The sequence below is a fragment of the Artibeus jamaicensis genome, unplaced genomic scaffold (assembly GCF_021234435.1).
Source record: "Artibeus jamaicensis isolate MK-2021 breed Jamaican fruit bat unplaced genomic scaffold, CSHL_Jam_final contig_475, whole genome shotgun sequence".
Lineage (NCBI taxonomy): Eukaryota > Metazoa > Chordata > Mammalia > Chiroptera > Phyllostomidae > Artibeus > Artibeus jamaicensis.
The window spans coordinates 5,535,773-5,558,546 of NW_026521852.1; the positions used below are offsets into that span (position 1 = coordinate 5,535,773).

Below are 22,774 nucleotides of genomic sequence, written 5' to 3' on the forward strand. Positions count from 1 at the left end.
CAGCACCAGAAGGATCGAATTTGTTTGTGTGTAGCAGAGGAAGTGACTGAAAGTGGTGTGAGAACTGAGCAAGCAGCATTATTCCCTCTTTGACCCCTCCCTCACAGTGCCACAACCGCCCAATATCTAATGGCCCAGTAACAATACAGTGCTGGTGGATACCCAAGGCTCTGCCCCTTACAACATAACAGGTGAGCCAAGACAAAGAAATATGACCCAAATGAAAGAACAGATTAAAACTCCAGGAAAACAACGAAGTGACAAAGAGATAGCCAACTATCAGATGCAGAGTTCAAAACACTGGTAATCTGGTTGGTGCTCATAGAAATGGCTGAGTATGGTTGCAAAATAGAGGGAAGAGTGAAGGCTATGAAAAGTGAAATAAAAGTAAATATACAAGGGAACCAACAGTGATGGGAAAAAAACTGGGAATGAAATCAAACATTTGGAACAAAAGGAAGAAATAAACATTCAATCAGAACAGAATGAATAAACAAGAATTCAAAAAGATGAGGAGAGGTTTAGGATCTTCCAGGATGATTTTAAACATTCCAGCATCCAAATCATAGGGGTGCCAGAAGGAGAAGGGGAGAGCTCTGGCCAAGATGGAGGCATAGGCAGAAACCCTTAACTTCCTCGCACAACCAAAAGGAAGATGACAACCAATCTAAAATCAATAAACAACCAGAAGTGTCAGAAAATCAAACTGCATGGAACTCCAACAACCACAGAATTAAAGAAACAGTTAAATGGAACAACCACACTGGTAAGACAGTGGATGGAGAGAAACCACGGTGAGGAGACAGACCGTGGGGGTGAGGCTGGATGCACTAAGCAGCAGACTGCAGTGGAAGGGCTGACGTAAGGGAATACTGAGACTCAGAGGTGGCTGTGGACTACGGTGCTTGCCCTGGTGGGAAAAACTCCCAGTGTCACTCAAGAGTTCACTGAAAAGGGTGCTAGAGATGAGCAGGTGAGCTTCATTTTTCCCTCTCTGCTGCCTGTGGAAACTTTCCTGTGGAGTATTCCCCCAGGCAGAACCACAGCACAACAAGGAGGGTTTCCCTGCCCCAGAGAATACCTAAGCCCCCCCCTTACTATTTAAGAGGAGCCCTGAACAAAGATAGGGCCAAAATTAAACAACTGAGCAAAGTCTCAGAGAGCTAAGCAATGGGGATATAGCCAACCTATTTGATGGATAATTTAAAGCCCTGGTAATCAAAATGTTCACAGAACTGATTGAGCTTGATCAAAAAATTAAAGAACAAATGAAAGATACCCAAAATGAAATAAAGCAAAATATTCAAGGAACCAACAATGACAGGAAAGAAACCAGGACTCAAATCAATGATTTGGAACAAAAGGAAGAAATAAACATCCAATTAGAACAGAATAAAGAAACAAAAATTCAAAAAAGTAGAGTCTTATGAACCTCTGGGACAACCTAAAATGTTCCAATATCCGAATTATAGGGGTTCCAGAAGAAGAACAGCAGCAAGAAATTGAAAACTTATTAGAATAATGAAGGAAAACTGCCCCTATCTGGTGATGAAACTAGACTTTCAGGAAATCCAGGAAGCTCAGAGAGTCCCAAAGAGGTTGGATGCAAGGAGGCACACACCAAGGCAGAGCATAATTCCATTACCCAAGATTAAAGATAAGGAGAGAATCTTAAAAGCAGCAAGAGAAAAGGAGAAAGTTATCTACAAAGGAGTGCCCAGAAGGCTATCAGCTAATTTCTCAAAAGAAACCTTGCAGGCAAGAAGGGGCTGGAAAGAAGTATTAAAAGTCATAAAAGACAAGGATCAACATCCAAGATTACTCCACCCAGCAAAGCTATTATTTATAATGTAAGGACAGATAAAGTGTTTCCCAGATAAGGTCAAGTTAAAGGAGTTCATCATCACCAAGCCATCATTATAGGAAATGTTAAAGGAACTTACCTAAGAAAAAGAAGATCAAAACTATGCACAGTAAAATGACAGGAAACTCACAACTACCAACAACTGAACCTAAAACCAAAACAACCTAAGCAAACAACTAGAACAGGAACAGAATCACAGAAATGAAGATCACCTGAAGGGTTACCAGTGGGGAGGGGCAGGGTGGAGGAGGGGTAGTTACAAAATAGACAGGGAGAGTTAAGAATAGTATAGGAAATGGAGAAGCCAAAGAATTTATATGTATAACCCAGGGTCATCAACTAAGTGGGAATGCTGGTGGGAGGGGGGATGCAGGATAGAGGTGAATAAAGGGGAGAAAATAATGGGACAACTGTAATCCACAATCAATAAAATACAGTTTAAAAAGGAAAAGAAAAAAATAACTTCCTGTGAGAAAACATAACTAAGAGTTAGGAAACAGAGAAGAGAGTTAACACTGTATAGATCTAAGACTGCTATCCTTTGAAAGGTATGCTTACAAGGTTGGCCTTGGTTGGTGTCTGGAAATCTGGATTTTGGGAGAGTTATATCATTCCTTGGTGAGAGTAGTTTACTGAACTTAAAATGTTTACAAACAATTTGTATATACTGAACACTTGCTTTCCTTCTTGGATTCTGAAATTTTGGTACATGAGAGAGAGAAAGTACCTAAATTATTGACTATTAATAAAAAACCCTGGAGTCCTAGGGTTAAGCAAGCTTACCAGTAGACAACATTTCACTTATTTTGTCATGACGTGTTGCTAAAGGAATTAAGCACATCTTGTGTGATTCTGCTACGAGAAGATTCTGGGAAGCTTATATCTAATTTCTTCTGGACACCATTCCATATACCAGTCCCTTTTGCTGAATTTACTTTGGGTCTATTCACTGTAACAAATCACAGTCATGAGTATGATTATATGCTGAATCCTTTAAGTCCTCCCAGGTAATCACTGAACCTTAAAATGATCTTGAAAACCCCTAACACACCTTCTGAATGGTTTTATAATCTATCCAGCTTTTCTTCTTTCACCTGCCAGTAGCTACAGTAATCCAAGCCATCATCTCTTACCTAGACTATAGCACTGTACCTCTTTCAGGCACACTACCCCAGTCCAGTTCATTCTTTACAAACCCTCCACCCCCCACCACCCATCCACCTGTCCTTGGCCTATTAAGAATCCTGCGCAGCAGGAAGTGAGTGGATTAAAATTGAGGGGATGGGGGCTGGGCTGCACTGAGGTGGGGAAACCAGTGTCCACTATTGCTGCAGCTCCAGCCCATGCAAGTCTGCCTGGCAATGATGATCCATGGCTTCCAGATCAGCCACTGGGACTCTTTCTTTTGGGCCCTGGAAGCTGACAGCTACCAAGACCCATATCATGAAGTCAGCAGTTGTGGAGAAATTAGCTGATGAAGAGCATATGCCACAGGTGGCAAACACAAGGCCCTCGGGCCAAATCCGGCCCTCCACCTTGTTTTATTGACCCAGCACCTTGTTTCTATCTGGTGGCAGCACTGAGCTCCTTGACCCTAGTTAAGGAGTAGTACATTTATACAGTCCTAAAATTACATCTGGCCCTTTGAAGACAACTGCAAGGCTGATGTGGACCCCATTAAAAATGAGCATGACACCCCTGGCATATACCATACTTCCTGAAATGGTGTTTGGAGATATCATTTCAGAAATGTTGTTTTAAGAATCTAGCACTGTTCTGCCTTTAGGATCAAGTTCAATGCTATAGATGTTTTAAGATGTACAAACAACTACCAAGGAAAGCTCAAAGTAGCCTATGCAGAAGAGTAGCGGGAAAGCAGAATGTGGGGTAAAGGTTATTAAACCATATGATTGGACCTATACAACAGATTATAAGGGAACATTATTTGGAGAATCACTCAAGTTAAAGGTTGTACCCACAGCAGATCATATACATACACAGAGAATTTGAAAGCCAGAGAACAGATTAAGTGTTTTAAAAAAGTTCTCCTGTTTGAGGATGAACTTCATGATTGTGGAGTTTCAAGTCTAAGTGTGAAAATTACAGTAATGCCTTCCAGGTTTTTCCTACTGTTAAAGTTTGTTTTGTTGGGGTTTGTTTTTTGTTTTTTTTTTGGTTTTTTTGAGAATTGATGAATTGCTTATCAGAATAAGTGACAAAAGACTTTACCGTGAGGCTGACAAGATCTGTATGTTATGAGAATTCATATCACAAGAGAGCAAAATGGCTAATTTAACACATGTTCTGCTTTCCTTCTTCACCGGAGCACAGTGAAGAAGCACAGTATTTACCAATCAAGGGGGCAGTTTGTGAGAAGCTGATATTTCCAGAAAGAATCGATCAAAACCTCAGACTCATAAGAAAATGTACCTATGCAATAGAATGTGACATACCACATGCTCACCATGGAATTTGATGGAGACAATGGCTATGTGGACAGGGGGATTTTTATTATGAGAATTAGTTTCCTTGTCTATATGCAGATTTTCAGAAGCCTTAAGGGGAAAAATGAAGTAAAAACATTCTTGCAGGCAAAATATAAAATAAAAAATAAAGTCCATGTGGATATCCTGAGATTGCCACAAAAACACTGAAAATTCAGCCTGCTTCCATTTCCAATATGCTATCTTTGTGAAGCAGGGTTTTCTGCAGTGACAGCAACCAAAACAAGATTATGGTGTAGACCAGACATAAGCAACATACTTTCGGTGTCACTGACTCCAATCACCTCCAGATGGGACCGTCTAGTTGTGGGAAAACAAGCTCAAGGCTCCCACTGATTCTGCATTATGGTGAATTGAATAATTATTTCATCATATATTACAAAGTAATAATAATAGAAATAAAATGCACAGGAAATGTAATGTGCTTAAATCATCCTGCAACCAACCCCCACCCTCTGAAAAAAATTTTTTTCTATTTTTTGTGAAAAAAATTTTACAAAACCAGTTTTTGGTACCAAAAATGTTGGGGACCAATGCTCCACACCACAGCCAGAGTGATCTTTCCAAAAGACAAATATGATAATGCTATCTGGTGGCAGGAAGAACCAATGGGTTGCTCTGATGTGTATCTTTATATCTATAATAGTTCATAAATTTAAAGTGTGTAACTAAAAACACTTCTTTAATCTGAGAAAAAATGAAAAAGATATTCAGTGATCTAATCTCCAAAAACATACCAAAAACATACCATACTCACTGATATTATGAAGTAGTTCTACCACATTTAGTGAAAGAATAATTCCTCTGTAATTTTAAATTTTCAAAAGCATAGAAAACAGTGGGAAACTTTAAAATTCATTGAGAACTATTAACATAGCACTGATTCCACACTAGATAAGACTAATTCTCCTAAAGTAAAAATAACGATCAAGGATTATCAGGCTACAGCTTGTGAACAAAAATCCTGCCTGCCAACTGTTTCTATATGTCCCATGGGCTAACAATAGTTATTGCAATTTTAAATGATTAGAAAACACTCAAAAGAAGAATAATATTTGGTGACATGTGAAAATTATATGAAATTCAAATTTCAATGTTCATAAATAAAATTTAATTGAAACACACCCAACACGCATTCATTTATGTATTGACTATGGTTGTCTTCACACAGCAAGCAGAAAAGTTGAGTGCTTATATTGGATACTGTATAGCCCCAAATTCTAAAATATTCACTATCTTGAACTTTTCAGAAAAAAAAACATGTCAACTCCTGATAGACCAATCTCACTTGTAGATAGAAATGTTGAGAAATTTTTAGTTTGAGTTTTAGCAAATTGAACCAAGCAATACATTAAAACAAACAAAAAAATTCAATCAAGTATAGTATATCCCCAGAATATAAGAATTATTTACCTTTAAGAAATCTTCTATTGCAATTTATTGTTTAAGCATATTAAAGGGAAGAAAAAAATTATCTTGACAGATTCAAAAAATATTTTTATCAAATTCAACACCCATGACTAATCAGAAAAAAAATTAGCAAGACAAAAAAGGTCTGTCAGTGTTTCAGTGAATGTCTGATCAGAAAAACTGAAATCACCGTAACCAGTGTGGCTCAGTTGGTTGAGAATCACGCCACAAAGCAAAAGACCACTGGTTTTATTCTCAATAAGGGCACATGCCTGGGTTGTGGGTCTGGTCTCCAGATGGGGCACGTACAAGAGGCAGCGAATTTATGTTTCTCTCTCACATCTATGTTTCTCTCCCTTCTTCCCTTCCCCTCTCTCTAAAAATAAATAAATAATTTTTTTAAAAAAAAGAAAAGTGAAATTGTGTTAAATATTTCAAATTCAGCAAATTGAATATGAGAACTTAAATACAAAAGTGATGGAAGGATACGAAGAATAAACAGAGAAGATACAGTTATTCAGCAACTACTAATTTCAGGAAGTTGTTAACACTCCTAGGGGAATTTGCCTTTGGAACTAATGCTGCCACATTGTAGTATGCCAAGAATCCATATTACTACCAAAATCATAAGAATCTGGTAGCCTAAGGTCACCCACCACTGCAGATGTCATCATTAAAGTCACACTGACAAAACTTCTGCAATGACTGCTGGAACTGCATTGCTAGACCAGGAAGCCTGGAGCTGCACTCATATTCCACTATTGCTGCCACTACTGGACATACTATCAAAAACTAAGAGGGAAAAAATGTCATTTTCCCCTTCCTCCACCTTCCAGTCTTTCACTAAGTCTACCACTAATTTATAAAACTATAAAGCTATCTCCTATGAATAATGATGCAAAATCCTTCAAAAACATACTGCACTGGCAAACCAAATTTAGCAGTATATTAAAATGATTATACAACATGACCAATTGCAAACTTTTTCTGAAATACAAGGATGGTTCAATATGTAAAAATTAATCAGCCCTGGCTGGTGTAGCTCAGTGGATTGAGCGCAGGCCTGCAAACCAGACGATCCAAGTTCGATTCCCAATCAGGGCACATGCCTGGGTTGCAGGCCAGTTCCCAGCAGGGGACCCATGAGAGGCAACCATACATTGATATTCTCTCCCTCTCTCCTTCCCTTCCCTTATAAAGATAAATTTAAAAAAGACTAATCAGTGTAATAGAATACATTAACAGAATTAAGGGGGACAAACCACACAATCATTTCAATTAATGCATAAACCACTTGACAAAATTTAGCACTTTTTTTCATTAAAAACAGCTAAAAATTAAAAATACAAGGACATTACCTCAACATAATAAAAACCATGTATTTATTTGCTAAGGCTGTCATAACAAAGTACCAGAGACTGGATGGCTTACACAAAGAGAAATTTATCTTCTCACAATTCTAGAATCTAGAAGCCTAGGATCAAGATGTCAACAAGGTTGCTTTCATTCAGAGGACTTTCTCTTTGATTTGTAGATGGCCATCTTCTCCCTGTGTCTTCACATGTTTTTTTCTGTGTGTGTGTCTGTGTTCTAATCCCCCTTTTTTTTTTGAATTTTTAAAATTTTATTGATTACGCCATTACAGTTATTCTATATCCCCCTTTTCATTCCCCTCCACCCTGTACCCCTCCACCCCCACAATTCCCCCCTTTAGTTCATGACCATGTGTCTTAAGTTCTTTAGATTCTATATTTCCCATACTATTCTTGCCCTCTCCCTATCTATTCTCTACCTACCGTCTATGCTACTTATTTTCTGTACCTTCTCCCCCCTTCTCTTCCTTCCACTCCCCTATTGCTAAACCTCCATGAGATCTTTATTTCTATGATTCTGCTCCTAATCTAGCTGTCCTTTTAGTTTGCTTTTGTTTTAGGTGTGGTTGTTAATAACTGTGAGTTTGCTGTCCTTTCACTGTTCATCTTTTTTAATCTTCTTTTTCTTAGGTAAGTCCCTTTAACATTTCATATAATAAGGGCTTGATGATGATGAACTCCTTGAATTTGATCTTATCTGAGAAGCTCTTTTTCTGTCCTTCCATTCTAAATGAAAGTTTTCCTGGATAGAGTAATCTTGGCTGTAGGTCTTTGGATTTCATGACTTGGAATACCTCTCTCCAGCCCCTTCTTGCCTGTAGGGTCTCTTTTAAGAAATCCGCTGAAAGTCTGATGGAAACTCCTTTGTAGGTGACTGTCCCCTTAGCTCTTGCTGCTTCTAGGATTCTCTTCTTCATTTTAATCTTGGCTAATGTAATGATGATGTGCCTTGGTGTGTTCCTTCTTGGGTCTAACTTCTTTGGGACTCTCTGAGCTTCCTGGATTTCCTGGAAGTCTATTTCCTTTGCCAGATTGGGGAAATTCTCCTTTATTATTTGTTCAAATAAGGTTTCCACTCATGGCTGTTTCTATTCCCCTTCTGGTACCCCTATAATTCAGATATTGGAGCATTTAAAGATGTCCTGGAGGTTCCTAAATCTCTTCTCATTTTTTTGAATTCTTGTTTCTTCATATTTCCCTGTTTGGCCATTATTTTCTTCCTTCTGGTCCCCTCCCTTGATTTGAGTCCCAGTTTCCTCTTCATCACTATTGGTTTTCCGTGCAATTCCCTTCATTTCAATTAGTTTCGCCTTCATATGTTCATCTAATTTGTGACTAAAATCAACCAGTTCTGTGAGGATCCTGATCACCAGTGTTTTGAACTGTGCATCTGAAAGTTTTGCTATTTCTTCGTTGCTTAGATTTATGGGCTCTGGGGCTTTGAGATCTTCTTGAGCCATTTTTGGTCTGGCCATGCCCATTAATTATGAGGAGCAGAGCCTTAGGTGTTTACCAGGGCGGGACCACCAGGTGGTTGGGTTGTGATGCTGTATGTGGGGGTGGGGTCAGAGCGGGGAATGGCAGCTCCCTCTGATGACTCTGGCCACTGGGGCGTGCTCCGTCCCTTTGTCTCACCACCCACTCCCTCAGTGGTCTATCTGCGCACGAATGCGGGACCACAGTCAACTCGCCACCCTGCACCCTCGCTCACTGGGTTGCTCACAGGGTCCGCCTGTTGCAACCCCACACCTGGGATCTGTGCGCCTGAGTCCATCTGACTGAGTTTTCCTGTGCAACCCTGCTCCGCCACTTCTTACCGGTCAGGCTGAAGAATTTGTTGTTATCGGACTTCCGAAAAGTTCAATTTTCTGTGTTCTGGCTGTGTTTTCTGTTGCTAATATTTTGTTGTCTAAACTTGGTTGTGGGAGAAAGCATGGTATCTCCACCTATGCCTCCATCTTGGCAGAAGTGTCTAATCCCTTCTTATAAGGATACCAGTCATATTGGATTAGCTGCACTCCTACCCTGGCCACATATGACCTCATTTTAACTTATTTAGCTTTTTAAAGACCTTATCTTTAAACATAGTCACATTCTTAGGTATTGAGGGTCAGGACTTCAGTATGTGAATTGGGGGACACATTTCAGCCTATAATTCTGCACACCCAAATTTATATTCTTCTCACAACAAAGTACATTCATCCCCCATTCCAACAGACCCCCCAAATTTTAACCCATTTCAACATCTCATCTAAATATCATCTAAAAAATGTATGTGAGAAACTCAAAGTATAGCTATCCTGAGGGGGGATTTTTTTCTAGCTGTGAACCTGTGAAACCAGAAAAGTTATATGCTTCCAAATGCTAAATGAAATAAGCCAGGTGGTGAAAGACAGATACCATATGATCTCACCTTTAAGTGGAAAGTGGAACCTAATCAACAAAACAAGCAAGCAAAATATAACCAAAAACATTGAAATTAAGAACAAAGTGACAGTACAGCGGGGATGTGGGAGGGAATAATGGGGGGAAAAGGGGAAGGGTTTTCAGGAACAACTATAAAGGACACATGAACAAAACCAAGGTGGGGTGGGATGGAGGAAGGAGGTGGGGATGGCTGGGGTTGGGGGGAGTGGTGGGGGAAAATACAGACAACTGTGCTTGAACAATAATTTTTAAAAATGTAATTACATTAAAAAATACAATGGTGGACTAAGGATAGAAATTTCTATTCCAAAAGGAAGGCTTAGAAAAGAAAAAAGATCACAGGTCCCAAGCAAGTCAGAAACCCAGAATGGCAGTTTCTATTAGATTTTAAGACTTGAGAACAACCATCTTTGGTTCAGTGCTCTATCATCTGGGTCTGCCTGGGTGGCCCTGACTTATGGGCCCATCAATTTTATCCTCTCCATCCTAGGCAATGGTCCCACCCCTCTGGAGCTGGAGAGAAAACATTCCCAACCCTTGAGCCTGTGCCTTAGGACTCATAGTAACAATATCAGCCTTGCCAACTTCTGGACAATTGGAGGGGGGCATTTTCCCCTTTTCTTGAAGGATAATGCATGTTTGCAACCAGATATTTCTATTGGCCTATCTTATAGAATTTTAGATGTCCGATGGCCTTCCTATTTTCCCTGGGGTTGTCACTTGCAAAACCTAACCAGAAGGTGTCTTGGATTTTCAAAACTAGAACAGATTCCCAAACCAGACCTTTTTCAAAATTCCTTGTTTTTTATGCTGCAAAAAAAGTTCTGTGCATCGATCAGGGCTGCCAGTTGTGGACAACTGTCCAGGTTCCACCTTCAAGACAACTGGTCTGGGCAGCTGCTGGTTGTGAGCTTGGTGGCAAGCCCCAGGCCATGGGTCACTGAATCCACCAGCAAACAGGCCCCATGTTAGCCACCAAAACTGCTACCAAACTACAGGGGTTTGTTTGCCTGCACATATCAAAGCCCAAACAATCCAAACAGGAGTATGCAACAAAGAAAGAAAAGTTTTATTTAAGGAAATGACACCAAACCCAGAGACATATGTGAGATAATGCTCTAAGACCTTGCTCCCAATGGCTTTTAGGGGTTGTGTTATATGGGGAGGAAGGAGATCATTAATCATGGTGACTAAGGGATTTTGGGTCATTGGATCTACTGACTGGTCAGAGCTAAGAAAGAGGGTAGTTGATCATTGCATCTGGTCCTGATATCAGCCATGGTGTCATTCTGTCTGGCTTTGCAAGGATGTGGTTGGTGAGGATATTCTGTTTTTTCCTGTCTAGAGCTGAAACACAACTGAGGCCTACATGTTATCTTTAGTTTAATGGAACATCTGTTTCTATTCCAACACACTTGAGGCTTTATTCTTAATACTGTTCAATGCTAACCAGAATTTGATATCCTAAAAACTTAATAATTCAGGGAGTAAATGTGGGTGGAAAGAGGGAGACAGATGAGTCAAGCCATGGTGCTATCAGACTGGACAAGGACAATTTAAATCAAAAGCAAGGGAAGAAGAAAGGGTCACATTTAAGAAATGAAGTTTCTGCATGGTTACACTGAGGTCAAGAGACCAAAGAGTAAAACAAAAGATGCTCTCATTGCTCTAACAGCTTAGAAAATTCCAAGGGTTTTGAGAGCTGTGAGCCAGGAATCATTAGACAAAGACCAAATACATTTGAGAAATATATTTTTGTCATCTGAATGACCAAATATGTTTACTATAAGTTATAATATCACACATAATGAAAACACCTTGGAAATTGATAATGTTGGTGGTTGCACAACAATGTGAATAAAGCTAATGCCACTGAATTCTCTATGTAAAACACTAAAATTTAGGTTATTTGATCACAATATGTAATTTAGGTTATTTTACCACAATAAAAAATTCAAAAATATGAAAATAAAAGAATGTAAATGGAAAGTGAAAATTCCAATTCATGTTGCACACTTAAGATTTTTGTACTTTGCTCAAAAAATAAATACAAATCAAATAATAATAAAATTAAGACTGCTTGTTTATTAAAGGACACCTTACTGAAACAGAAATCCCCTGTAGGTCTTTCGTTCTATGGTTCTTTTGACTCACTGCCAATTAGAACTGTGGCTCTCAGTATCAGAACTTGGTAAAAAGGAAAGGAACTAATTCAAAAGTTATATAGGTTTAGAATAATGGCAGAATTCTGCCATTAAATCTCATTTGAAACAAAGAAACATGCACAAACACACAGTCCTGCCCTCCCCCTTTGCCTGTCAGGCCAGTCTCAGAGCATGCCAGTCAGAAGCACCACCTTACAGAAGGAAAAAAATCAGAAGTCCACAGCTCACTTCTCCCAGTTTCTCCCAGTAACCAGTGCTCGTCTGGGCAGACCTCCTGTGGTTCCCAGCATCAACAGTAGTGTCACCAAGATCTCCAGTTCTTAATCCAAAAACCTCATGGTACCTCCTTATGGCTGGCCAGCAAGAGTCCTTTCACCCCATTTTGACTTGTATGGTCCCACAAGGCCCCGCACTGTCCCAACACGGCCATTTGTTTAAATCTTGGCCTGGGTCCTCCTCTGTAACCCCATTTCTGACTCCTCGCACAAATGGCTACATCTGCTAGCACTTCCATATTTTTCACCTTTCTTGGCTGCCATAGTTAGTCCAGGCAGGCGTGGGTCTGTGGCATGGAGTAAACCATCACTGTAACTGAGGAGGTGCTTCTCAGCAGCATCACAGATCAAAGTCATGCCCCTCTCCCAGGCTCATACAAACTATTCAGTATTCCCAAGAAGCTAGCCCAGTATTATCAATATGCAAAGTAACTCTAAATTGCTGTACTGCTGCTTTTCCCAGCCCCACCCCAGCTAGGCTTGTTGGGGATTTGGGGGCTTCTTACTCAGCTCTGAACCTCGTTCCACATTTGTTACATTACCACACTTCTAAGAGGAAGGGGAAGTTTCAGTAAGAAGCACTTTCAGATTACTACAGAATGAACTTGGCTGCCACGAAGTTTCCAGCAGCAGTCTCCTGTGCTAAGAGTATGATCTGGCTGTTCCAGTCTCTCACTTGTCTCCTGCCTTGGCCCAGGTAAATGCCTGAAATGGACTCCTGTAGTTACTGAGTGACTCCCTGGTTTTGTGCAGCTTGCTCACTTTAAATCACCTATATATATGTGTCTGAATGTCCCTCTGCCAAGGGTCTGGGTTGGGCTCACAGTGGTGCATGATAACTTGTTATCTCCTCTCAATTTAGAATGTTGAATGGTTCAGTTACCAAATTAGTTGTGTCTGCAGTTAAGGGAATTGTCTCCTGGGTCATGGGAAATGAGTTTTTCTAAGACAAGACTCTTCCTGGTTTATCACCAGCATGTTGTAGAATAAGCACTAAGATTGGGAAAATAAATCATTTTGCCCAATTAGCTACTGTCTTGCTGTGCAATATCAGTTACATTATTTATTCCTCCTGGGCCTCACTATTCTCATCTAAAATACTGAAAATCCATGAGTCAATTTAGCCAAAATTTCTAGGCCTAACCAAAAACACTAGAAATAATCTTGTTAGTTTCTGTTTACTATTTTTTAAAAAAGATTTCTCTATCTCTCTTTCTTTGATACAAATCAGGAGTTAGGTGGTAGTCCAGCAGTACTTTATATGGCAGAGAAAAAGGAATGATCTAACCCTGCCTGCTTCCTGTTCCCTGCTGTTCATTATGTAAAACATGAAGGTGTATGTCATGTTTGGGTAACAAGTGATCCACTTGGGCCAAAGCATAGGATTCAGGAACATATGGGGCAGGAGACAAGACAGAAAAGCTAGGTCAGAACAAGCCCCAGGGTAGGAGATACAAATAACTAATATTTGCTGAGTGTCTATTCTGTTTTCTAGTTATTTGACCAAGTGCTATACATGCATTATGTACATAAGACTCATGACAGTCTGTACTATTATTATCTCCATTTTTACATGAAGAACTACAATAATATAAATAACTTACCAAATTTCATTAGCCTGCAGGTGGCAAGCCCTTGTGATAGTTCTGAGAAACAATGACATGTTGAACAAACATGGCAGGAACACAAGAGAAAAAAAGAACAGAAATAAGAGTGACCATAAATGTAGAATTACTGGCAGTGGGAATGAGGGGAAAGGTGAATTCATTAACTCATCCAGTAAATATTCATTGAACACTTACTGGATGCCTGGTGTTAGGCTGGAGTTTTTCAAGAAACCCCTGCAAGCTAAAGAGCAGGGTTTATTAGCGGGGAGTAAGAGGGAAAGTGGGGCCAACCAGAGCAGGTTAAGACTTGCTCAGTTGTTCTTAGGTCAGGGTTTTAAAGCACAAAATTCTGCTTAAGGGTAACTGGTTGTGGTGTCAGAGTCTGATTGGCTAGAGCTGGTTGCTAGGTGCCATTTCTGCTGACCATTGTTCTTGATACATCTTGTCAAGCCCAAGTTAAAGCTGCATCCTGTTATGCCAGATAGGCCAACCTCAGACCCCTAATCTTAGCTGGGCATCTGTTTTTCCTGGGTAGGGTCTGCAGACAGCTTCCCACTGTACAGTTTCCTATGGTGCCATTTTTTTGCCTGGTGATTTTCCATTCCTCCTAGGCCTGCCTAGGTCTGTCATTCCTGCTTTTTCTTTTATATAAAGAGGTGGAAGAGATCATATAGGGATGGGGGGGTTATGTCATCTTAAGGCTACTTCCTGCTGAGTAGGACATATTGGGTTTATGGAGCAGTTGGAAGGTCTTCTCCCAGTATTGGCTGATACCTAGGGGTACTTAACAGAAGAATGTTATTGACCGTGGAGGTAGTTGCAGCTTGAACCATTTTGTGGATAAAGGAGATGAGAAGTCTGATGAGTCAAGGACCAATTAGCAGAAGGAGGAGAATAGCTAGGTGTGAGATAAGTGGCAGCAGAATGGCTTTTAAGGGGTGAGGAAAATTGGGAGAGCAGCCAAGCAAACCAGGAGTTGTCATAGGCAGCTTTAGCATTTTTCCTGCTCAGGCAATAATGTCAACGTGCTCTTTGAGGATCTGTAGGTTTTCTTCTACTATACCTGATGTATTGATGTAAAAGCAGCAGGTCTTGTTAAGAAAAGAACAGGTGCCACCCACTTCTGCTGTAAGAAGGTCCAGCACTCTCCTGTTTTGGAAGACAACATCTGCTAGGCTGTTAAGGGATTGTTGTTATTTTTGTAGTATACTGAGAGTGACATTCCAGGTTTCTTGGAGAAAGAAGGAGATGTTAAGGATGGCCCTTTCTAGCTTAGGGATTCCTACAAACCAAAAGAAGCCATGATAGAGGGAATGTCCTTTGTTGGGACGTTCAAGGATGGGGTTGTTGTGATAGTAGCCATCCCAGTCAGACAAATCCCTGGGTATTTGGGGGCCAAGGCCAGTAGCTAAGAAGGATCCTAGATTGGGGAAGGCCCCCGAAGTCACCAGGTTAGAGGATGTGTGGATGGTGGCCTGAGGAATTAGGTATACTATGGTGCAACAGCCTGCCAAGAAGGTGGGAATCCACTGATATACCCAGGCTCCACAGGAATATCCTGTGTGTGCTAGGGATATTCCCTGTGACTGAATCATGTTGTTATGCCTCCCTGCTATCCAGCATTAAGGTTGATAAATACTAGACATTTAAGAGTAGTGTTGGTTGGCAAGAGTGGCATATTAAAGCAGGGGGTCCAGAAGGACAAGGTGTTTTTGAGGGAGGTGAGTTTATCGTGAGAAGAGATATTGACTCCCTGGATATTGCCCCCACCCCCGGCTTGTAAAGACTAACATAGTATGATTGCAGAGGGAGGTGTTAAGTTCTCTGATTCCCTGATGAGGCTGAAGGGACAGGTTGGAGGAGTTTGTCTGAAAGCAGGCAGCTGGGTTGTCAGTCAGGATAGTGGCAAGAGCCAAAGGGACTGTGGGTCGGGTAGGTGGGCTAATATACCCAGAGATACCTCCATCCATTTCATCATATCTAGAAAGTGTCCTTTGAGTTGGGGATGTCTGGGGGAAGACTGCCCAGGTGGTATTGTGAGGTGATAAAGGAATAGGTGATGACTTAAGGGACAGAAAGGTGGAAACATTAACTAATATAGAGAGGACTTGGAGTGTCTTGGCACAAGGTGTGTATGCAGGACAAATCCAGCAGTCAGATTTGTTGGTAAGGGTTACTACTTGTTGTATGATAGAGGCTAAGGGATATTTAAAGCAGAGAGTGGGAAGGGGTAGAAGGAGGGGAACAAAGTGCCACATGGCTAAAGAATACTAGGTTAGGAGGTCAGCTATGAGTAGCATTAGAAAGAGGGCAAAGAAGGAGATTTGGTCAGGGGTAAAGTCCTGCAGGTCACTTTGGAACCAGAGGTCCAAGATGAATTGAATAAGGTCTTCAAATGCATTGATGGGGTGCAGGTGGACACTTACAGTTTGTAGAAAGGAAAGGGCCTGGTAGGGCTCTAGCTCTATTCAAGGGGACAGGACTTAGGTGGTTCTCAATATTTTCAAGGTGAGGTCTCTGGTGGGAGTGCATTGGTATTGCAGTGGCTGACTTTCCTTGGGAACTGGAGATAGCATAGAGATATTGTCTTGAAAGTCAGCCAGCTAATAGGTAGGTTTTAGTCTGGATAAGTGAATCCAGGGGGTCACACCTAGGAGTTTGGCAGCCGTGGGTGTGGTAAGGAGGACAAGTTATGGTCCTGTCCAGACAGGGGTGAGAGATCTGGACTGTAGGGATTTCAGGTAGACATAGTGCCCCGGTGTGACGGTGATGATGGGTGCTTTTTGGGTGGCTACTGGAAGGGCAATATTAGCAAAGTCCCTAAGGAGAGCTCAAGTCTGGGTTAAAATAGGCAGATAATCTCCGTATTGAGAGGCAGGGAGTGGAAGATTTCCTCATTATGGGTGGCCTGCCTTACATAAGTTCAAAAGGACTAAGCATGTGGGGTTTTCTGGGTGCTGTTCAAATCTTAAGGAGGGCCAAAGGAAGGAGTTTTAGCCATGGCAGTTGGTTTTGTGTGCTAAGTTTGATGAGGTATGATTTTGAAATGCTGTTCATGTGCTAAACTTTTCCTAATGATTGGGGATGGTAAGGAATATGTAGCCTCCATTTTATTCCTAAGGCCTTGGAAACCTGCTGAGCAACCTATGAAATGAAGACAGATCTATTGTCTGATTGTATGGAGGCAGGGAGACTGAACCTTGGGATGATGCTTTCCAGTAGGGCCTCAGTGACCTGGGTGGCTCCCTCAGAGACAGTTGGGGACATTTCTACCCAGCCAGTGGAGGTGTCAATGAACACAAGGAGATATTTGAATGTCTTGATGGGGGCAGGTATGTAAAATGGATCTGCCAGTCCTGTCCTGGGATTTGGCCCCTTGCCTAGTATAATGGGTATGGGGAGGGTCTTACCACTCCCTGGGGGGAGGTACATTGACATGTGGGCAAAGCTTAGTGATGTTAGAGAGAACAATATAAAGGGCTGGGTGATGGATGGTCTGTGACAGAAGTGCTGTGAGGGGTTTGGCACCTAGGTGAAATTGATTGTGGAGGTCTTTGAGGATTTGGTGAGCATGTTGTTGGGGCAAAATTACCTTATTGTGTAGGTAATACCACTCTTCATTGTATGTGGCCCCTAGCTGGGCTAGTTCTGTGTATTCTTGTGGGGTGTATTTTGGGGCCTGGGAGGGCATGAGCAAGAATTGGGAATGCGGCTTGGTGGTGTGGGCCTGTTTTTTGGCTTCCAAGTCCACCCTATTGTTGTCTTTGGAAATGGGATCCTTATTGCTCTGGTGTCCTTTGCAATGTATAACGGCCACTTGTTTTAGCAACTATGCCACTTTGAACAGGTGTAAGATGAGAGTCTAACTTATGATTGGGGAGTTCTTTGAAGTGAGAACCCCTTTCTATGTAGAAATGTGTGAATGAATGATATGGAAGGCGAACTTGGAGTCAGTATGTATGTTGATGGGTTGGTCCTGGACTAAGATAAGGGCTCCAGTTAGAGCTATTAGCTTAGCCTGTTGGGAGGTGGTGCCAGGTGGTAGGGGTCTAGATTCAGTTATCCTTTGGGAGGTTACTATGGCATATCCTGCCTTTTTAAGAGGGTCTTTGAAGGTGCTGCCATCTATGAACCACCTGGCAGCAGGAGGAAGTAAAGGGGAATCCTTGATATTGGAGAAAGGATGTAGAACTGATCTGTGAAGTCAAGGCAGTTGTGAGGTGAGGGGTGATTGATAGGGATAGCAAGGAAAGTAGCAAGATTAGCAGTGTTTGGGGTATGTTGAATTTGGACCTGTGGGTTTGTCACAGGTGGGCATAGGTAACCAGGTTCTTGGTGATCGGGACAAAGATTTGAACTGAACACCCAGTTTATAGCAGAGAACATGGGAGCAGGCCAACTCCAAGCAGAGATTGACCTCATTGGCTGGAGGGACTCTATTCATACAGGGCAGATCCTTCCTGGCTAGTTTTGGCAAGCTTTACTGTGACAAGTAGTTGTAAAGCTACTGCACATGTGGTCTCCCATGGTTTTCTCTGATTGGCCTCCAGGGAAGGGGGTCCCATAATGTTACCTAATTGATCCCCCCTTCTCTTGGGATCTGTCCCCCTGGGAAAGGTGATTGGTCACCTTTCCCTTCACCAAAGAATTATAGCTCTCCATGTTAGAGATTGGTGAAAAGGAAAGGAATCATTTATTCAAGTTATACAGACTTAAGAGTAATGACTTAATGTCTTCGTCAAATTCCCAAAGTCCCTTAAAACACCCACAAACATACACAGTCCTTCTTTCCCCCTTTGCCCAGTCCAAGGTACCGTATCTCAGGAAAAGAAATAGAAAGCCGTGTGGTAGTTCTCTGCAAAAGCTGCATGATGATTCTTCTCATGGCTGTGGGGGGCAGGCAGGGAATCCCCCCACTCTGGCCAAAGCCACATGGTTCTCTCTGCTAAAGCTACATGGTGATTCTCTCTCACATGGCTGAGAGAATCCCCATTCTTGCCAAAAGAGCGTGGTTCTCTCCTCAATGGCTTCCACATCTGTGTTTAAATCCCAGCACCAATCTTCCTCTGCAGTCCCATTTCTGACTCTTCCCACAATCGGCTACACCTGCCAGGACTCGCATATCCTCCCAGGTTTACTGGGCTGCCATAGTGAGTCTGGGCAGGTGTGGCCCCATGCATGGAGCCAATTGTCTCCAAGCTCTCATGCAGGCACTGTAACCAGGGGGAGTTGCCATCCAATTACATCTTGAATAGAAGTCACTCTCTTCTCCCTGGCTCAAAGCATGGTCACAGCTATTTAACATATCTATGAAACCAGTTAAAGGTTAAATGACCATTCTAGGGGTTATCTTCAAAACTGTTGCTGTGCAAAACAACTGAATGGCCCTGCTCCATGTATCCCATTCCCCAGCTCAGACTTGTGGGGCTGAGGACATCCCATATTTTTAAATATTTCCTGGACACCCTGAGTTCTGGACCCCATTGAAAATTCTTCTTTTGGGGACCTCTGGCTACACCCTCCTACAGAAGCACCCAAGAGAACAGTGACCGGTGTTGACTGGAAAGATCTGGTGCCATGGCAAGGGTACTTAAAGGGAGGGTCCTCCAGAATGAAGAGCAAAATAGGATGGACGAGCCAGAGGGGAAACTTGAGCTGCTGTACCCTAAGGTTTCTGAATGACTCCATAGTCTGGGAATCAGGGCAACTGGAGATCAATCCTAGTAACGAGGGCATGGGCCTCCAGCCAGGTGCCAGATGCAGGTGCTGGATCCCACATTCTAGCACCAATTAGGCCGGAGTCACTCAAGAAACCAGACAGATGCAGCGAGCTAAGGAGCCGGGTTTATTAGCAGGGAATAAGAGGGAAAGTGGAGCCAACCGAAACAGGTTAAGACTAGCTCGGTTATTCAGGGTTTTTAAGCGCAAAGCCCAGCAAAGGCTAACTGGTTGTGGTGTCAGAGTTTGATTGGCTAGAGCTGGATGCTGGGTGCCATTTCTGCTGACCATTTTTCTTGATACATCTTGTCAGGCCCAAGTTAAAGCTGCATCCTGTTATGCCAGATAGTCCAACCCCAGATCTTAATCTTAGCTGGGCATCCGTTTTTCCTGGGTAGGGTCTGCAGGCAGCTTCCCACAGTAGTTTCCCACGGTGCCATTTTTTCGCTTGGTGATTTTTCATTCCTCCTAGGCCTACCTATGTCTGTCACCTCACACTGTTCCAGTTGCCAGAGGCACATCAAGAACAAATCAGGCAAAAATTTCTGCCCTTAAAACAGGGTGCAGACAGAGGTCACCCAAATAGGCATTTGTAATGGGGTCCAGAACTCAGAATGTCCAGGAAATATTAAAAAGTATACAATGTCCTCATCCCCACAAGACTGAACTGAGGAATGGGACACAAGACTGAACTGAGAGATGGGACACGTGGAGAAGGGCCATTGAGAGCTGTTTTGCATATCAACAGTTTTGTAACTAAACTCAGGCATGCTCATTTAACATATCTATAACTTTTGACCTATTTCATGGATATGTTAAATAGCAGTGGCTGTGCTTTCAGCCAGGGAGTGAGAGTGACTTCCACACTTAATGTATCTGGGAGGCAGCTCCCTCCCCCTGGTTACAGTGCCCAGGAAACTTTGGAGTAAGAGGGGATCCAAGCAGCTTTGGCAAGAAAGGGAGGACTACACGGCATTGGGGTTCCCTTTGCCATGCAGCTTAGGAAGCTGGAAAGCAAGATGTAGCAGCAATGCAGAGTTCTTAGTAGTTTGGAATAATGCAGGAGAGATGCTGCGGGAAGGAAAGGGGTAAAAGGACTCTTGCTGGTGGGCCATGAGAAGATGCCACACAGGTTTGGATTAACTGGAGATCACTGTGGTGACATAGCTGATGGTGCTGGGAACCTCTGGAGGCCTGCCAGCTGAGCATGGATTAATGGGAAGAACCAGGGGCTACCAGAGCCATAGACTTCTGTTTCTTTTCCTGAAATACTGTATCCCTGACTGGGCAAAGGGGGAAGGAAAGACTGTGTGTGTGTTTGTGGGTGTCTTAATGAAGACATTGTCATTACTCTAAGTCTGTATAACCTTTGAATAAATAATTCCTTTTCTTTTCACCAATCTCTGGCATTGAGAGTCATAATTCCCTGGCAGTGGGCAAGGTGAACCTAGCGAGGTGGGCCCCAGGAAGAGGTGGGGTCCATTCAGTAATGGTATATTGTTCATCCTCACCCTCATCCATTTTGTAACACCTTCATGGAGTTAACATTTTAACGGGGAGACAAATGCCCTGGCTGGTGTAGCTCAGTGGATTGAGCGCGGGCCTGCGAACCACACAATCAAGGTTCGATTCCCAGTCAGGGCACATGCGTGGGTTGCAGGCCAGTTCCCAGCAGGGGACTCATGAGAGGCAACCATACATTGATATTTCTCTCCTTCTCTCCTCCCCTTCCTCTCTAAAAATAAATAAATAAAATCTTAAAAAAAAACTGGGAGACAAACTATAAACAAGATAAATAAGTGAAATAATATATTGTATGGTGATAAATGTTGAGGTCCCCCTTTGAGGAGATGGTACAAGGTGGGGGCAATGAAATTTCAGCCAGGGTAGTCAAAGAAGGGGACAAAGTTGGGAAGAGAGGAAATAGACACAGAGAGGAAGGTGAATTTAATAAAATCAAATTAGAAAACAAGTATGAATGACAATGACTCATGCCAGCCCGCATTCCCTCAAGTGAGTTGAACACCGTAACTTGATCTTTTTAGAACATTTAGCTGGAAGAAAAACCATGTTGGACATAATCCTAATAGGTATAATTGGAATCAGGCATCATTGTGTCCTGGGGAAAGTGAGTCTCATTTGTCCCTTCATTATTCTTTCTAGATGGGAGCTTGTTGAATGTTAGTTAATATGCACATAAATTACTAAGGAATCTTATTATAATGTTGATTCTGAGATGGAGGTTAAGATTCTGCATTTATAATAACCTTCTGGGTAACCCCAAAGCTACTTCATGGATTACACTTTGAGTAGCAAAGTTCTAGATTTCATAGGACTTAAGTCATATTGGGGCTATATGAAGAAAAAAATGGAATTAATTCTCTGAATGCATTTGTAAGAAGCAAATACAGATATTTTACTCTTCAGGAGAGAACAGTGGTTGTAAATGAAGGCACGGCCAACACGTGGGTTAGCCAAATGATTCTGGGGATTTGAGTCAAAAACTTGCAGGTTCTTGTAATACAATTATTTTCTTTCCTCCACAGTGTTATTACTTCTTACCAATCATCCAGGCTGTCTAATGTTTATTCTTGTTCACCACAGGCAGAGGGTTGTTTTACATTTTGTCATTATTTTCCAGGACAGTTGTGTCTTTCTACCTTTCATAGTCTGCCACCAGTCCTCACTGTGACCTCCAGTCTTCCAACTCTTTTTCACACTGTAACTGTTACCAAACAGGTCTTGGGGGGGGGCAATATTTGGCTCACCAAGGGATGCCAAAAACTGCTACAGAACAACAGGGGCTCCTCCCAAGGACAGTATACTAATATTTACTGGGCTTATCTGTCTGCCGCCCAGTAGGTATTAGTATACCATCCTTGGGAGGAAGAAAGACATCTCTCAATGCCAGAGATTTGTGAAAAGGAAAGGAAAGGTTTATTTAAAGCTGTACAGACTGAAAGTAGTAACCCTATGTCCCCATAAAAATATCAAAGTACTTTAGGATAACCACAGATGCCCACAGCACTTCCTTCCCCCCTGCCCTAATTCGGGGTACTGTATCACCAGAAAAGAAGCACACATCTGTGTTTCAGGCTGCTAGCACCATCAGCTGTGTCACCGTCCAGGCAGAATCTCTGGTTAATCCAAAGTCATGTGGCACCTTCTCACGGTCCACTGGCAAGAGTTCTTTGTACCCATTTTTCCAGGCAAAGTCTCTTCTGCTTCCATGCCACGTGGCCCAAGGGAGCACCCCAAAGCCGTGTGGGCCTCTTCTACCAAACCTGCAGGGGTCTGCGCTCTTCCAAAACAGCATGGCTCTCCTTCATGACTGCAGGGATCCTCACTCTGCCCCAAACCACATGGCTCTCTCCTTTCACCTCGCCAAGAGGGGGTCCTCACTCTGCTGAAACCATGTGGCTCTCCCTCCT

General features: G+C 42.2%; 1 protein-coding gene, 1 long non-coding RNA gene and 1 pseudogene across 2 annotated transcripts in view; 2 read left to right on the top strand and 1 right to left on the bottom strand.

Moving 5' to 3' along the window:
* LOC119041102 (uncharacterized) overlaps nt 1-2,065 on the bottom strand; it is a 42,281-nt gene extending 40,216 nt beyond the window's left edge. The window contains exon 1 of the long non-coding RNA XR_005080974.2: nt 1,944-2,065. This is a non-coding gene — a long non-coding RNA (uncharacterized LOC119041102). The remainder of the gene's footprint in view (nt 1-1,943) is intronic.
* Nucleotides 2,066-3,225: 1,160 nt separating this feature from the next.
* On the top strand, nt 3,226-4,072 carry LOC119041080 (TIP41-like protein; annotated as a pseudogene).
* An 8,545-nt stretch (nt 4,073-12,617) lies between these two features.
* Nucleotides 12,618-22,774, top strand: part of SLAMF6 (SLAM family member 6) — a 28,297-nt gene continuing 18,140 nt past the window's right edge. Inside the window, 2 exon segments of the mRNA XM_053668004.1 lie at nt 12,618-12,696; nt 15,177-15,187. Of these exon segments, the coding sequence (XP_053523979.1) occupies nt 12,618-12,696; nt 15,177-15,187 (90 nt within the window).